Source organism: Lampetra fluviatilis, chromosome 16 (genome assembly GCF_964198595.1).
Source record: "Lampetra fluviatilis chromosome 16, kcLamFluv1.1, whole genome shotgun sequence".
Lineage (NCBI taxonomy): Eukaryota > Metazoa > Chordata > Hyperoartia > Petromyzontiformes > Petromyzontidae > Lampetra > Lampetra fluviatilis.
Window position 1 is genome coordinate 14,934,757 of NC_136290.1, and position 17,233 is coordinate 14,951,989.

At 56.9% G+C, this 17,233-nt stretch overlaps 1 protein-coding gene across 2 annotated transcripts in view; it reads right to left on the reverse strand.

The window, feature by feature from the left end:
* Positions 1-288: 288 nt before the first annotated feature.
* Positions 289-17,233, reverse strand: part of LOC144936605 (diacylglycerol kinase zeta-like) — a 39,081-nt gene continuing 22,136 nt past the window's right edge. The window contains exons 20-34 of one of the 2 annotated variants that reach the window (XM_078863834.1): positions 16,679-16,878; positions 12,589-12,692; positions 12,207-12,286; positions 11,969-12,013; positions 11,267-11,333; positions 8,841-8,881; positions 8,266-8,396; positions 8,056-8,169; positions 7,506-7,625; positions 7,358-7,383; positions 6,354-6,391; positions 3,978-4,098; positions 3,143-3,179; positions 2,862-2,961; positions 289-1,344 (exon numbers count right to left, since the gene is read on the reverse strand). In XM_078863834.1, coding sequence (XP_078719960.1) covers positions 1,228-1,344; positions 2,862-2,961; positions 3,143-3,179; positions 3,978-4,098; positions 6,354-6,391; positions 7,358-7,383; positions 7,506-7,625; positions 8,056-8,169; positions 8,266-8,396; positions 8,841-8,881; positions 11,267-11,333; positions 11,969-12,013; positions 12,207-12,286; positions 12,589-12,692; positions 16,679-16,878 — 1,341 coding nt within the window. In that variant the 3' untranslated portion in view covers positions 289-1,227. Of the gene's footprint in view, positions 1,345-2,861; positions 2,998-3,142; positions 3,180-3,977; positions 4,099-6,353; positions 6,392-7,357; positions 7,384-7,505; positions 7,626-8,055; positions 8,170-8,265; positions 8,397-8,840; positions 8,882-11,266; positions 11,334-11,968; positions 12,014-12,206; positions 12,287-12,588; positions 12,693-16,678; positions 16,879-17,233 lie in introns of both variants that reach the window. The other variant, XM_078863833.1, reaches the window with a different exon arrangement.

A 17,233-nucleotide genomic window follows, 5' to 3' on the forward strand; every position in this document is an offset into this window, starting at 1 on the left:
TGTGGGGTTTCTCCGAGTGCTCCAGTTTTCTCCCACAAGTAAACACTCATTAATTGGTTGGTAACACCTTCATATATAGAGGACCGCAGACCGTCTGTCCGTGGTTCATCCGCGTCCCTCCGAGTTATCCTCTCTACGAGAGCGAGCGAAATATGTGCGGCGGTGACGCAGTGTTACAAGGCGACATTGTTATTGCTACTACTGATGATAGAGTCGTGCTGAAGGTGGCTTTGCGTCGGTGTTCTTGAGGCTGGAGTCAGGACACGCGGGCGGCGAGCGCGGCGGAGCTGTAAACACGGCGTCGCTTTATTAGAAACGCGCGGCGCGCGGCCACGGACGCGCGCCGCCCACCGTAGAAACGCACTCCACGCGACGCCAGCCTCCATCATCACCGGCCAGAAATATATAAAATGTCGAGTTTAAAATCTCAAGAAGATGTTTCACACGCACAATATGCAAAACGAGCACGACCATCATTCCCTCGGTATGTACACACACGCGGCACTGGGGGGGGGGGGGGTCACGCAAGGTCACGGAGTCATGCAGTCACGGCACGTGGCGCGGTGCGCCAGGAAGCACGGGGGAGGTGAGCGCTGTTGGCGGTAAGAGTCGGGGGTGGTGGGAGGGAGGGAGGGGGGGACAGGGTGAGGCAACGAGAGCGCCACCAGGCTGGTCACCTGGACGCACTCAGTAGAGATCATCGTCGTTTCATGGTCAGACCCAGGAGGGATCGAGATCGGGGTTCACGAATGTACAAGACACGGCGACACGGCCGGGGGAGGGGAGGGGCGGGGGGAGTCAGGGAGAAGAAGCGGCGGGGATGATAAATCAACGTGAGATGAGCGGGCGGGCGGGAGTTTCACTGCCGCGGCGACTGCAGAAGAAGTAATCTCAGCTCCACGGAAGAACTCGCCCGCGGGGCTCGGCGCGGGACCCAACACCGGGCAAGTCCAGCGAGCAGCAGCGCGGGGCCACCGTGCTGAGCGGGTGGCACTGGTGAAATCGGTGGCGTCACTGTTGGAGCTGGGTTATTGCTTGTGGAGTTTGTGGAACTGGTGGAGCTGGTGCTATCATTGCTGGTGGCGCTCACGATGGTGACGGTTGCGCTAATGTCGGCTGCTGGGGCCGCGAGGTGATGACGGAAAGTTTGGTGGTCAAGGTGATAGTCAAAGTGGCGGTGATAGTGGTGGCGGTGATTGTGGCGTTGGTGATGGTGGACGGTGGTCCTCACACGGCCGTCTCCTGGTCGTCGCGCGTGATCATCTGCTGGTGCTGCCGATTTTCGAGGAAGGCGGCGAGCTCCAGCTCCCCGGCTTCACGCGCCACATCTCCCGCCAGGTCCCCCTGCAGCGGCACCGGCACGAGTGCCAGCAAATTCAAGCGATTGGTCGGCGAACCCAAATCCTTCTTTGTATTGTGCAACCATAATCTCCTGCGACTTCTTCGTCTAAATGCCCACGCGATGTAAATTCGGGCGACAAATCGCAGAGCAGATGAATGCATCCAAGCTGAGTCTGTCTGTACTCTACAACCAGATACCACCAGATGACAGCAGAGTCGAGCACTACTGTGAGCAAGCGGTGGTTGGAGAGACGACCACATGGGCGATTCAGTTGCAAGACGGCCGAGTTGCAAGCAACTACCAGCGGCTGCAGCCTCACAAGGTCACGCATCCTGCTCAGGGTCAGTGCTTACACAAAGCCAACTCTGAATGTGTCCGAACTTATTTGATATATGAAGCTGAGCAGAGTTCGACCCAGTTAATACTTGAAGAATAGAACAGGGGGTGCTAAGATGTTCAAACACCAAATATCTTGATCAAGTTCTCATTGACCACACGGACTTGCGGTGAACATGCAGAGAAAACATGCTCTGATCAAATATGCATTGTCTTTGAGACGGATTGACCTACGCCAGAGGCAGCTTTCCTCATGGCCTAATTGCACCAATGTTAGACCAGAAAACACCAAAAGGCGACCAGTGCATGCTTACCGCAAGCACGTGTGCTTAATGCAGACTTGTGTCCTTGCGAAAGGGATTTATTTGGTGTTTGAACACATTGACACCTGTTGTATTGCCAGAGAGGGTAAACGCTACTCTTATTTTTCATACTTTGATACTGCCAAAAAAGGTCCCATGGTTAATACTTGGATGGGAGACTGCGTCGGGACGCCAGGTCAGGTGTTGTCGGCTTGGACTGTGTCAGCAATGTGTTGGATCTATCTGTGAGGAGGTTTAGTGTAACCCCCTCGCGTGGGCGGGATATCTCCGAGTTCTTCTCACGTGAAGAGTACTCAGACTCGATACGGTTTCCCTAGGAAAAGGAGATAATAAATACATGATAATTTCTGCTGAGGATGCCGATGATGAATAGGGATGGAATGATTCACCCTCTCTTCCTTGGTGATTCGTCGTTGCAGTCGGGATGACATTCTGCTGCAATAATCGATCATTTAATTTCCCATCGTGGTGGATGAATAGCATCTGTAGCGGCTGCAGGGGTCACGTGACAATTAAATGAACAGCATCGACACCCGACAAGACCACCGATTCGCCCACTAGATCCCACGCACAGACCGCGAGCATAAGAATCGGTTAACCTATGCATCACTCTATGATTAACGATGATGTGCCGTTTCTGTTTCCATTGGGCTACCTCAGTGTTGAATTGGCGATGAACATGGAGAGAGCTCCCAGAGGCACACCGTCCCAGGAGAAGGGGAATGCTGGGAGTGGGGAGAGAGGGAGGGGGTATGTCGGGGTGGGGAGAGAGGGATGGGGAATGCTGGGGGTGGGGAGGGAGGGGGTATGTTGGGGGGGTGAGCAGAGTGGGTATGTCGGGGTGGGGTACTGGATTGAACCTTGGAGTTGGTTTTGAGCAGCGAGGCTCCGGCCTCTACCAGGAAGTAACAGACGGTGCGGTGCCCCCCAGCAGCGGCACCGTGCAGAGCGGTGTTCCCTCTGCGCGACACATCGTCATCTTCATCATCGTCATCACTGGAAACTCATCACGCCATCACGCATCACAACATTGAAGTACATCATAGCAACATTACGCATCACAGCATCAGCACATCAAATGAGACCATAACACCATTGCAATATCACAACATTACGCGTGCGTGTGTCTGTGTATACGCACGTGTCAGCCTCCGCTTCATCCAATAGCTCTAGGGGCCCTGTTGGAAATACAGCAGCGCATCAAAAACAGCACGCCCCAATTTCACCGCATCACGCAGACTCCCACCATACCACCACAGCACGAACGCTGCGAGCACACCATGATCCTCCCACCACACGACTATACCACACCACCACACACACACACCATCACACGACTATACCACACCACCACCCCACACACACACCACCACCACCCCACACACACTATCACCACACGACTATACCACACCACCACCCCACACACACACCACCACCACCCCACACACACACTACCACCACACGACTATACCACACCACCACCCCACACACACACCACCACCACCCCACACACACTACTGCCACCCCACACACACACTACCACCACCCCACACACACATACTACCACCACACTCCCGTCACACCCTTCAATGTAATTCTCAGCGTGCATCTCTCCGTGCTTCTCTGCACACTTCAGTTGTTGGACATTTCCGGTAAATTGTCGCGTCTCTGAACCACGTGGCACCTACGGATTAAACACCGTCACCTCAAGGCTCACCGCTACTTCATTTTTCATTACCATGTTCAGCTTTCCAAAAGCAGTCAACAATGCTGACTGTCCCATGAAGAGACTCACTCCCCACCAAAGGAATGAGGAATTTCCCGAACTGCCTAAGGGAATTGAACAGAAGATGATCACCTCCTCAATGTTCATTTGAGTGGCGGAAATAACTTTGGCCTTTGTTAGATTTTTCCAAAAGCCGTGCTCAGCACGAGCAAAGCAAAACACGGCCACGGTGACCCTTGGCAGAACGGACCGGTCTCAAGGATGTGCTTGACGAGGTCGCGGTGGCCCCCAGCGGCCGCGTGGTGGAGCGCGCTGCGCCCCTCCGAGTCACGGGCCAGGAGGTCGGCCCCCCGCGAGTGGGCATCGATCAGCTGGCGGGACGCACGGGAGGAGAAGGAGGAGGAGACAGCGGGTAGTCTTTGGGCCATTGGCTGAAAACATGTCTAATCGGTACCACGCGGGGTTGCAAATGCTATAAATTATCTTCTCGAAGAATATTATCTCTGGATCACAAAAATGTGAAATAGAAATGTTACGGCGGTAGCTTTAATAAACGAAATTGTTTATAGAAGCGTACCAACATGTGTCATGATAGAGATTATGGTTTTTGAAGGGAAAACAGCCGAATGCGATTGGAAACAAAAAAGAGACGACAGTGTCGCTCAGCCTCCTGCCCACGGCGGACACCGCCCAGCCCACTCCCTTGACCGCTCTGCCAATCTGCGCTGCCTGGTCAAGGACTTAGGCCGCTACGCCGCCCGCACGCTCTGCAACTTACTTCCCAGGGAACTCCGCTTATTCCCCCTCTCCGCTTTCTCTCCTCAACACGTTCCTCCACTACGCCATGCTTTCACGAGTAGGTGAGTGTGCGGGTAAGTAAGTGGGTGCGTGAATGAGTAAGTGGGTGAATGGGTGAATGAGTAAGTGGGTGAATGGGTGAGTGAGCAAGTGGGTGGGTGGGCGAGCGAGCAAGTGGGTGGGTGGGTGAGTGCGTGAGAGAGGGGAGGTGAGCAGGTAGGCGAGTGATTGGGTGGGCGAGTGGGTACGTCGAGTGTGCTGTCGAGTGGGAGAGTCGCTCCTTTTCGCTCGCTCCCTTGCTAACTCCCTTCCGTTCCCTCCCGTTCCCTCCCCGGGTGCATCACGCGTGCAAGTCGTCATCATCGTTATTGTTGGGGTCTCCGAGTCTTGGGCTCTTCCTCAAATTTATGACCGTGCCCCACCCACTGCGCGCCCCATTCGCGTGGCGCAGGGCTGCGAGGGGGTGTGGTGTGCGGGGTGCTGTGGGGGGCGGTGGGGTGCGGGGTTCAGGGTGCGGTGTGCGGTGTGCGGAGTGCGGAGAGCGGTGGGGTGCGGTAGGGTGCAGGGTGCGGGGTTCGGGGTGCGGTGTGCGGGATGCGGGGTGCGATGGGGTGCGGTGGGGTCCGGGGCGCGGGATTTGGGGTGCGGTGTGCGGGGTGCGGGATGCGGTGGGGTGCGGTGGGGTGCGGGGTTCGGGGTGCGGTGTGCGGGGTGCGGTGTGCGGGGTGCGGTGTGCGGGGTGCGGTGTGCGGGGTGCGGTGTGCAGGGTGCGGTGTGCGGGGTGCGGGGTGCGGTGTGCGGTGTGCGGGGTGCGGGGTGCGGGGTGCGGTGTGCGGGGTGCGGTGTGCGGGGTGCGGGGTGCGGGGTGCGATGTGCGGGGTGCGGTGTGCGGGGTGCGGTGTGCGGGGTGCGGTGTGCGGGGTGCGGTGTGCGGGTGCGGTGTGCGGGGTGCGGTGTGCGGGGTGCGGTGTGCGGGGTGCGGTGTGCGGGGTGCGGGGTGCGGGGTGCGGTGTGCGGGGTGCGGTGTGCGGGGTGCGGTGTGCGGGGTGCGGTGTGCGGGGTGCGGTGTGCGGGGTGCGGTGTGCGGGGTGCGGTGTGCGGGGTGCGGTGTGCGGGGTGCGGTGTGCGGTGTGCGGGGTGCGGTGTGCGGGGTGCGGTGTGCGGGGTGCGGTGTGCGGGGTGCGGGGTGCGGTGTGCAGGGTGCGGGGTGCGGTGTGCGGGGTGCGGGGTGCGGTGTGCGGGGTGCGGGGTGCGGTGTGCGGGGTGCGGTGTGCGGGGTGCGGGGTGCGGTGTGCGGTGTGCGGGGTTGCGGGGTGCGGTGTGCGGGGTGCGGGGTTGCGGGGTGCGATGTGCGGGTGCGGGGTGCGGTGTGCGGGGTGCGGTGTGCGGTGTGCGGGGTGCGGTGTGCGGGGTGCGGTGTGCGGTGTGCGGGGTGCGGTGTGCGGTGTGCGGTGTGCAGTGTGCGGGTGCGGGGTGCGGTGTGCGGGGTGCGGTGTGCGGGGTGCGGTGTGCGGGGTGCGGGGTGCGGTGTGCGGGGTGCGGGGGGCGGTGTGCGGGGTGCGGTGTGCGGGGTGCGGTGTGCGGGGTGCGGTGTGCGGGGTGCGGTGTGCGGGGTGCGGTGTGCGGGGTGCGGGGTGCGGTGTGCGGGGTGCGGTGTGCGGGGTGCGGTTTGCGGGGTGCGGGGTGCGGTGTGCGGGGTGCGGGGTGCGGTGTGCGGGGTGCGGTGTGCGGGTGCGGTGTGCGGGGTGCGTTGTGCGGGGTGCGGTGTGCGGTGTGCGGGGTGCGGGGTGCGGTGTGCGGGGTGCGGTGACGGCGCCACGGCGCTCACCTTCTCGAGCGACCCCTGCCGTGCGGCGTCCAACAGAGCTGCGGGAGAGGAGGAGAGAGGAGACATTCAGCCCGGAGAGCAAATTCACGCGCCAGGGAAACTTATCCCAGCAACGTGACAAAGGGACAGACGGCAATGAAACAGACAAGTGGAGTCCGTCTTCTTGGTTCTTTCGGTAAAGTCACGTAGAAGGGAAATAATAAAATAATAAAAATAAAACATCATAAAATAATTATCACGACGTTTCGGCCACAACGCAAACAGCCGTCCTCAGGTGAAGAACAGGTCTGTCCTCAGGTGAAGAACAGACAGCGTCAGACGCTGTCTTTCCGACAGACCTGTTCTTCACCTGAGGACGGCTGCTTGCGTTGTGGCCGAAACGTCGTGATAATTATTTTATTATTTTTTATTTTTATTATTTTATTATTTCCCTTCTACGTGACTTTACCGAAAGAACCAAGAAGATGAATCCCTGCAGTCACGAAAGCTTTAAATCGAAATTTAAGTGGAGTCCGGTTTCCTCCTTATTACGACTCATCAGTACAGTAGAGTCACCAATGCTCACTGCTGCACAATCTGCCTCTAGTAACCGTGCATGAGGAGTACACAGCTGTGCGTCTCTGTCTCACTGTTGTCCCTGTCAGTCGGTCAAATTTGATCACATTTATTTGATGGTGCCCTAGGACAAGAAGACCACAGTGGAGTTTTTGAAGAACTCCTGCTGCATATTGCGCAGAGTCCGAGTGTTCTGTGCACACACCCCTGTGTGGTTTGACACTCACGGATGCCTGCACCACATCTCTGCTATCGCGAGGTTCCTCCTCGTATCCGCGTGTGTGTTGAGCTTTCTTAACGAAGTTGCCGAGCGCAACTTCTGGCCACACCACCCCCTCGTGTTGTTGACCGGCCTTCAAAGGCGCTACTCACAAACAGCCCTTGCCCCAATAGTCAGTCAAAGCTACACGGGGGATCGTTGTCTTGTGTGTGAGTGAGGGGCGCGTTACCTTTCGTAGCAGTCGACATGGCCAACCTGGCAGAGATGAAAGACGCATTAGTCCCGGGTGTGTGTGATAGCGATGGTGGTGGTGAGTGTGTGTGGTGAGTGTATGTGGTTTGTGGTGAGTGTGTGTGTGTGGTGAGCGGTGGCAGCACCTGGTGAGCGCCTTCATGGGCGCGGGGGGGGCGCTGTGTTGCCGGGACAGTCGGTCCGTCACGCAGCAGCCGTCGCTGGACAGCCTGCGGCGTGCGCCGGGCACGTGGAACCCAACTGCCCTGTGGAGATGCAGGGGGGGGGTGGGGCAATGCCTAGTGCTGGAAATAACAATACATGTTTCCGGTATCCGGCACATCACATCCAGTACATATCCCTCTGACGACCACTACTCCGACAAGTTGCGCGCCAACTACCCCGGGCTACCAGCGGCCCGGAACGCGGCGAGAAATGAAGCCGCGTGCACAGCTACGCGCAGGAGCGCCCCTGCCTCTCCACGGCCTCCTGCCCCAATTAACCAGCCCCTCGCTCTGAACACCAACCCAGGACTAGAGACGCATGGAGATAGATAGAGATAGCGATGAAGGTGAGCGCAGATGCAAATTACCGGAGGTATAGATTGGTGGGGGAGAGATCATGGATATGAATGTTGACAAAAGAGGTGATTGGGATGCGTCGAGACAGACGAGTAGAGTGGCGCTGCGCTGGTACCGGCGCCGCAGGGGGAAGTGCGATCCGCTCGGGGTCGCGGGGAAGAGCAGCGCAGGGCGGCACGGGGGCGCCGCCCTGCGCAGGAGCTCGCTGTCCGACATGGGGCTCGGCACCCTGGCCACGCACGACAGAGGGCACAGAAGAGGGGTGAGGAGGAGGAGGTGAGGCGCGAGGGACGCGAAATGGGAGGCAGCGAGGTGAGGGCTCTACCCGGGAGAGGGCTCCACGAGGTCGGGCATGCCCGGCGCGGCTCCGCTGGACACGGACGCCGGGCGCGGGGTCTCCGGGTCCAGCACGAACAGCTCCTCGGCCGACATGTCCGACAGGAAGTGCAGCTGCTCCTGCAGTCGCGAGGACGCACGCGGAAATCAACACCATCAACATCATCGCCATCATCACCATCATCAACATCATCAGCCATGAGGAATGCAACACACTGCTGGCAATCATCCTCCTCTCTCCAAGATCTGTCCCATCACACTAAACAAAACCACAAATGTTTACACAACTCATCAGTCACACGGCTTTCTGGGAGTGCATCATTTCATCAGCATTGGTTCAACACAAAAACACTCTGGACCGTTTCAACATGTGGTAACTCGTCAGCAGTCAGGCTTGGCTGAACCAAAGCTGAGGAAGTGCCACACGCTGAAGAAGGCGGCGTCTTTCTGCCTGCTCAATAACAAAGCCGTTGTTCGTCCATCCTTTAAAAGTCTGTGACTCGAACTCCGTGTGAGTGTGACGATGGGTGTGAGGTCCACTTACGCAGGACGCACGCGTCGTACCTGCATGCGGTCGATGCGGAAGAATCGATCTGCTGATGTGGCTGTACACACGCACAGGCACACACACACGCACGAACCCCGACACACACAACAACAACCGCCATTCGCCGCTAAGTGGCGGTGACGTCACCACGGCGCTTGTGCCAGGCTATGTGTATGTTAAGGCCACGTGAAGTGTCGAACGCCCGCTGGCACGAGGTCACGGGGCAGACCCAGGTGCCACGGGTCGATTGACTAAGATGACTGGCTGATGCACCACCTGTGCCCCCTACTGTGCCAACTTGCTGTGCTTTAGTCACCCGGCGCTCCGCTCGTTGTTGTGAGCGTCGCTCCTCTGCCCTCCGTTGTTGCTGGAGGGCGACTGCCTCCAACTGCCCAGTAGCATCCTTCACGAGCCTCCTCTATAGAGGCCGATCTTGACACTGCTGGTACCATCATCGCCAAGTCCATCTCTTTTCAAGCCTGTGCCATGCCCGTTTAGCCCCGTCTATCCGGTCAAACAAAAGTTGTTTCGGCATGTGGTGGCTGGGCATGCTGGCTACATGACCCAGCCAACACAGCCTTGCCTGCCGGAGGAGCTCACCAACATGACTTTGTCCAGATCTTTCAAGGATTTGTGAGCTCCTCACACAATCCAGTCTGGTTAAACCCAGGATGGATCGTAAGCAGGCCTGCCTAAATGTTTCTAACTGGCGAAGATGTTACATTAGGGGGGGATCCACGTTTTGCAAGCATACAGAAGGGAGGGCATGACCGTGGCCGAGAAGACTCAAACCTTCGTGTGGAGCAACAGACCAGGTAGCTTCAGCGTTACGCAACCGATAAAAATTAACCCGTAAAAACAAAGTTTTTCACTATAAATCCTTTACATGCGTCGCGGCTAGAGTCATCTCGTCCTCTGGCTTGAGATAGCTGCCACCTATGGGTCAGATGATTGCCTGCCACCATTAAGCAATTGGTAATTAAATATACTTTTTTTTCCCTAAAAAGTGTAAAGTTATGGAAAAAGTTTTTCACGAAAATAAATTGTCACGCACAACGAGTCTGTGTGCAAAACGTCAGCTCGATTGGATCACGGGAAGTGGGTTAAAAAACGACCGAAAGATTTGCACGGTCGTAAGCACCCAAGCAAGCAAGCAAGTGAACTTAATATAAAGAATTTAAAAATATAATGCCGCTCGACTGATTCGGAGTGAGACCTCTGCTGTCAAACCAGAGTCGGTAATGAGCACCCTGCCCATGTATGGAAACTGCCCATCACCAATTGGGAGCTGTGGGGGTGGAGTGTCTGATGGCACAACATACCCAGGTCGGTGCTTAATGTTGGTGGAGCTGATGGTAACACACACGCGCAGACACACCAACAGAGCCACACACCGCACAGTCAACTGTGGCGGACAGGCAGTACCCTCTCTGGTCGGTGTTTATTTCGAGTGTTCATTCAGGGTTGCTGCGCTTCCCACTCGAGTCGTTTGCGGCGTAATTTTAGAAATGTGGCAGATTTGTGCCATGACAACGGCAAACAATAGCTTATTCCTCTTCTAATGGCATCACAGGGTCTTTGACGTCAACTGACGTGCAGAGTTTTATGTTAACACACCACAATATTAACCGGGGCGGCCTGCGGGATTCGAACCGCAAAACGCTCATAGGGAGTTTGGGGCACTCGTCTGTTTTGATACTGCATGGGTCCACGCAATCACCGCCCCGTGGTGGGAGTGAGCGAGCGAGTGAGAGTGAGTGGGAGAGTGATAGAGTCAATGTGTGTGAGATGAAGAGGCGTGAGAATGCGTGTGTGCGAGTGTGGAGAGCAGTGGTGCATGGTTAGCTCACCACACTGCAAATCCGCTCATTTCCAAAAACAGTGGCGAATATTTGAACTGGTCCTGGGATTCCTCTAGGTCAACTTAGCCTTAAATGAGTACCCTGGTGCGGTTTGTAAATATCAGCCCTGGGGAGACAAAGGCGGTCAGGCGTGGTGCTGGCCACCCCCCCCCCTCGTGTGCCGTGCCAGCCTTCATAGGTGCTCGCTAACAGCACTTGTCCCAACAGCCTGTTAAGGCAATACGGGGGGTCATTGTCTTTATGTGAGAGGGAGTGTGTGAGTGTTTGAGCGTGAGTGTGCATGAGAGTGAAAGAGTGCATGAGTGACGTGAGATAGTGTGAGTGTGAGAGAGTGAGAGTGTGAGTAAGAGAGAGTGTGAGTGAGAGAGTGAGAGAGAGTGTGAGTGAGAGAGAGTGTGAGTGTGTGAGTGTTTGAGCGTGAGTGAGAGAGCGAGTGTGCATGAGAGTGATGAGAGTGAATGAGAGTGAGTGTGTGAGAGTGAAAGAGTGCAGGAGTAACAGTGAGAGAGTGTGAGTGTGAGAGAGTGTGAGTGTGAGTAAGAGAGTGTGAGTGAGTGAGTGTGAGCCAATGCTGTCCTCACAGTCCAGGAAGCACCACTTGGGGGAGAGTTTCTGCGAGGAGAGAATCCTCGTCCTGCCTTCCCCCTCCTGCGTGAACGCAACAACAACAGCCTCCATTCGTCACCAACAGCGACCTGACCGCCAGCGCCTGTGCCAGACTAGGTGCGTTTTGAGTTCGCTGCTGACAGGAGGTCACGTGCCATGGGCCGGCTGAGATGGATGGCCGGTGCACCAATGTGCTCCTCGCTGTATGTTAGCCGCCCGACACTCCACTCGGTGTCGGGTGCATCTCGTGAGACACGCGCGAGGCATTCATGAGACTCGTGACACGTGGACCACGCTTCAGATTCACAGTGGCACGATTTAAACACACGACACACTGCGTCATGTGCACGGGGACACAATGCGTCATGTGCACGGGGACACAATGCGTCATGTGCACGGGGACACGGCGTCATGTGCATGGGGACACGGCGTCATGTGCATGGGGACACGGCGTCATGTGCATGGGGACACGGCGTCATGTGCATGGGGACACGGCGTCATGTGCATGGGGACACGGCGTCATGTGCATGGGGACACGGCGTCATGTGCATGGGGACACGGCGTCATGTGCATGGAGACACACGGCGTCATGTGCATGGAGACACACGGCGTCATGTGCATGGGGACACACGGCGTCGAGGTCCGTGACGCTCGTGAAGTGCGTGGGAGTCACGCACGTGCTCGGGGAGCCGTGGCAGCGCCGCATCCGCAGCCGGGAGGTCCTGTGTGGGGATCGGTGTCAATCGTCAACCCTCGCCACCATCACAGGGCCATTCGCAACACCACCACATCACCCCATAACAAGTTAAACACGCGGACACTACGACACCTCCATGCCATATCTGCCCCTCCGCATAAAATATAATTAATTTTGTACAAATCCCATCAGGAGGGGAGGGAGGAGCAGGAGCTGACCTCTTGCAGACGCTCGATGTGCTCGCGGCAGGTGTCCAGGTCACAGTCTCCTGGCACCACGATGACTCCCACAGGCACCGCTGAGTGTGAGACGCATCGCATACGGGACAAGAGCAGGGATTCATTTCCACGCGGGGACGCGCGGGCATGCAGCTGTGTGGGTGTGAGCGAGGTGTGGGGGTTAGTGGGTGTGAGCGAGGTGTGGGGGTTAGTGGGTGTGTGGGTGTGAGCGAGGTGTGTGGGAGGTGTGAGTGAAGAGTGAGCGAGCGAGGTGTGGGGTGCGTGGGTTTGAGCGAGGTGTGAGCGAGGTGTGTGGGAGGTGTGAGCGAGGCATGAGTACAGGTGTGACTCCACCGATGCGTGTTGAGACGGTGATACCTACAGGCCTCGCGCAGGCGGTCCTTGTGGTAGCGCAGCTCCTCGTAGTCATGGAGACGGATGCGACTGATGCGAATCCGCAGCCTCTCCGGGGGGGTCGCCACGCAACTACAGCGGAACAACCACGAGCACACATGCACAGCACCGCTCGCCCTCACTGCCACCCACGCCGCCACCCGCACTCAGAAGACGCGCGGAGCGTTCCATCCTCGCTCCAGTAGAATATGTATGTACGTTAAACTTCTTTCGCACCGTACGTAGCCAACCGTGCTAATCGGAGGTGCGGGGGAAGGACAATCAACTAAACACAAAGATCAGAGAAGAAGCTGGTTGTAACACACAGGGAGTAGTGACACACCGACACGCCACGGGACACAGGGACACACACACCAACATGCCACGGGAGATAGCGCAAATGGCACGTGCTACGCTGGCACACCATGGAGGATAGTGGCACCGTGACACTGGCACACCACAGGAGATAGTGACACCGTGACACTGGCACCCCACAAGAGATAGTGACACCGTGACACTGGCACCCCACAGGAGATAGTGACACCGTGACACTGGCACACCACAGGAGATAGTGACACCATGACACTGGCACACCACAGGAGATAGTGACACCATGACACTCGCACACCACAGGAGATAGTGACACCATGACACTGGCACACCACAGGAGATAGTGAGAGTGGGACCCCACAGGAGATAGTGACACCGTGACACTGGCACCCCACAGGAGATAGTGAGAGTGGGACCCCACATGGATAGTGACACCGTGACACTGGCACACCACAGGAGATAGTGACACCATGACACTCGCACACCACAGGAGATAGTGACACCATGACACTCGCACACCACAGGAGATAGTGACACCATGACACTCGCACACCACAGGAGATAGTGAGAGTGGGACCCCACATGGATAGTGACACCGTGACACTGGCACCCCACGCCGATACAGATGCAGGAGAGTGGCACACTGGCAAAAGAGCAAGAGGACGCGTTGACGGACAGTGACGAGCATCGACACGAATGCAGTGGCACGCATCACCCGCGCATGCCGGCATCAAGTGCCAGCGCTCCTGTCACTGGCAGACGAGAGGTCACTGCAGTCCACGATGCGCGCATGCCTTGGCTGTGGCACACGGAGCTCGTGCGTTCCGTGGACATGCGTGGCACGCACTGTACACACGGCGCTGTACACAAACACATGCAAGCACCATGCACATGCAAGGGGCACACGTGTCCACGTGCTCGTGCATACGCCATGCGTGTGTCGACGTGTTTGCCACACGCGTGATTGTGGTGTTTATGGGGCAATGGTTGGGGTCCCATGATCACCCTGAACTCGTCCAAATGTTATCAGATCTCAGAATCTAAGCAGGGTTGAGCCTGGTTAGAACTTGGACATCGGGCCAGGCGGCTCAGTGGTAGAATGAGCGGCTCGCGATCATTCATTGAGAGTTAAAATCCTGGCTGGGGGTTGACTCGGCCCATCATCCTCCTGGGATCGATAAATAAGTACCATTTTGTGGGAAAGCCAACAGTGGTTGTCTTATGGATATCCTCACTCCCACCATAAGAATGCGGGGTTTCCACCACTGGTTCTCGGCTGTCAATAAGAGGCGACCATCGATGATGCCTCGGTGGTCGCGTGAGTCGCAGGAGCTCGGAGGAGGAGGAGCCGGGTGAAGACGGCGCTGGGCGGGCGCCCGTCGAGGCCATGGGCAGGGCCGGCCGCGTCTCGACGCAGCCACACCTCGAGAGGCTTCACAGCTCTGCCTTATTGTATCTATCTGTGTGGAGCTTTGGGTGATGTCATCGAATCTCCGAAGGCAAATCTGCGCAGCGATGTGGACCGGCAGGTCACTGCTTGTCGCAGGGGTTCACGGACGAAATGTACATGTATTAACCATGCAACTCGGCACAATCCGCTTTGCACGTTGAAGATCCCGTCACGTCATTCGAAAGAGTAGGCCAATGTGTACCGGTCACAGTCTGAATTCTCTAAATTACACCGCAAATGACTCCATTAGGATGAAACGCAGAAATCATCGCCCCCTCAAGCACAAACCAGGGTCAACGCGGGTTTTTGAGTTCATAAATTTCCACCACACCCCCTCGGAGCCCGGGGATGATGAGTGAAGTTCAGTCCGGGGATGGAGAAATTTCCCCCCCCCCCCCCATAAAAGCACAGCCCCAGCCCCCGCGCCCTGGGGCGGCCCGTGTGCGTGGGAGTGTATGGAGCAGGCAGTGCTGGTGGTGACATCACAGAGGGCTTCAGTGGGGGGCTACTTACACGGGCGAGCTAGCGGGGGGCGCCGAGACGCGCCGGGGCACACACACGGGCAGCTTTTGCACGCTGATGCACGCGCAGACACACGGACACACGCGCAGACACACATACACACGCGCAGACACACGGACACACGCGCAGACACATGGACACACGCGCAGACACACGGACATGATCACAGACACATGAACACACGCGCAGACACACGGACATAATCACAGACATCAGTGACCAACACGGACCCGGGCAAATGCACTGACACAGACACGCAAAGAAACACGGACATATGGGCACAATATACACAGACACAAGCATTAACAAAGACAAAGATCCCCTGTAATATTTACACATTGTACTCGGTACACATTTGAGGCTGGGTCAACCAAGGGAAAGTCGAGGACTGGTTCAGATCAGCATCACTGGTGTTTGCCGTGAGCGGGAAATGAACTCAGGTCACCGGGTTCGTAGCGCAATGCTCTAACTGCTACACTACGCTCCTCACACAACAACAACAACCGCCATTCGCCACTAAGTGGTGGTGACGTCACCACGACGCTTGTGCCAGGCTATGTGCACGTTGAGGCCACGTGAAGTGTCGAACGCCCGCTGGCAGGAGGCCACGAGGTAGACCCAGGTGCCACGGGTCGACTGACAGACGACTGGCTGATACACCACCTGTGCCCCCTACTGTGCCAACTTGCTGCGCTTTAGCCACCCGACGCTCAGCTCGTGGTTGTGAGCGTCGTTCCTCCGTCTCCGTTGTTGCTGGAGGGTGACTGCCCCCAACTGCCCAGCAGCGTCCTTCACGAGATGAGGGTGATCTTGACCTCGCTGGTACCAGTCTTCGGCAAGTTCACTCAGCTCCACTTCCTCATGTTCTGCATTAGTCCATCTCTTTTCCAGCCCGTTTAGCCCCTCTATTAGGCCAAACAGAAGATTATTGGGCATGCGGTGGCTGGGTATGCGGGCTACATGACCCAGCCAACGTAACCTTCTAAACATAGAGAAGGAAGGGGATAACTGTGGAGCGCCAGGCCAGCCAGCTTCCACACTTTACTTAGCAGCTGATGAAAATATAATGCTGATCAACTGATTCAAAGTTAGACCTCTCACCAAACTTGACACGGCCATGCGCACACTGCACAGGAATGAGAACTCCTCAACTCTCTCCACAACTACCACATTGCCCATGGAGAGTCGATTGGCTCATGCAGCTGCACGAGCCACAGTCATGAAGGTGGCCCATAAACAAAGAAACAAGCAGACACATGGACACACAAATACACACGTGGACATACACACCGTGAAAGAGAGACATAATTATGGACACAGAGAAACATGGACAAACAAAGGCTCACTACACGAACATGTTGAAAAATGTACAACACGGACACACAATACACAGAGTTACAAGACACATGGACACGCAAGGACACAGATATACAAATACAGTGAAAGAGAGACAAACATGGACACAGACACATGGACACACACACATGTACACAGGGACATCACTGCAACCCTCACTCAGCTCATCCCATGACAAACGGAGGAGAACTTTTGGGATTGGGACACCTGGGTCATGCAGAGTGATTGTGTCTCTACAGCGTGGGTCCACCACAGGGCACGCGAATGAGCACGCGAATGTGATGTGTATGAGATATAGTTCGAGATCCAGGTGCATGTCAGCCGTGTTAGGTGTGTGCCATGTGCATGTCAGCTGTGTTAGGTGTCTGGCAGGTGCATGCTAGGTCTCTGCGAGGTGCACGTGAGGTGAGCGCCGGCTCACTCGGTGAGCAGAGGCACGGACGCCCTCCGCTTGGACTTCTGCACCATGAGCGCCTGGTTGCGCAGGGAGATGCGGATGATGGAGGGCGCGAGGCGGCACGGCTCCCCGTCCACCTGCACGGGCGTGGTGCGCAGCGTGGCCAGGACGGCTTCGCGGCACTGGTGAAGGCGCTCGCCGTGGCCTCCCACCTGCAGCGCCGCCTGCCGCCGCAACCACGACAGACGCGGCACTGGGACCGGTGGTCGATTGCATTGAAAGGTGGAGTCGCGAATTCACAGACTTGTGCGAATGTACAAACAGCACGGCAAAGATGGTAAAGTGAGATGCAGGCGCAGCCCTGCAAGTGCTAGCTCACGCTATTGCAGGCGGGCATACCCATACTTTACCCCACCACACATGACCTGCCGTTCAACTAACTGCGGTAGAAATATTTACACAGCGGGGTGAACAGAGGAGGCGGAGATTTAAGAAACTCGCCCCCATTGTTTCAACTGCCGCACCGGGAGATGGAATCGAACCGGCAACCTCTGGATCGCGAGTCCAGTGCGTTGACCA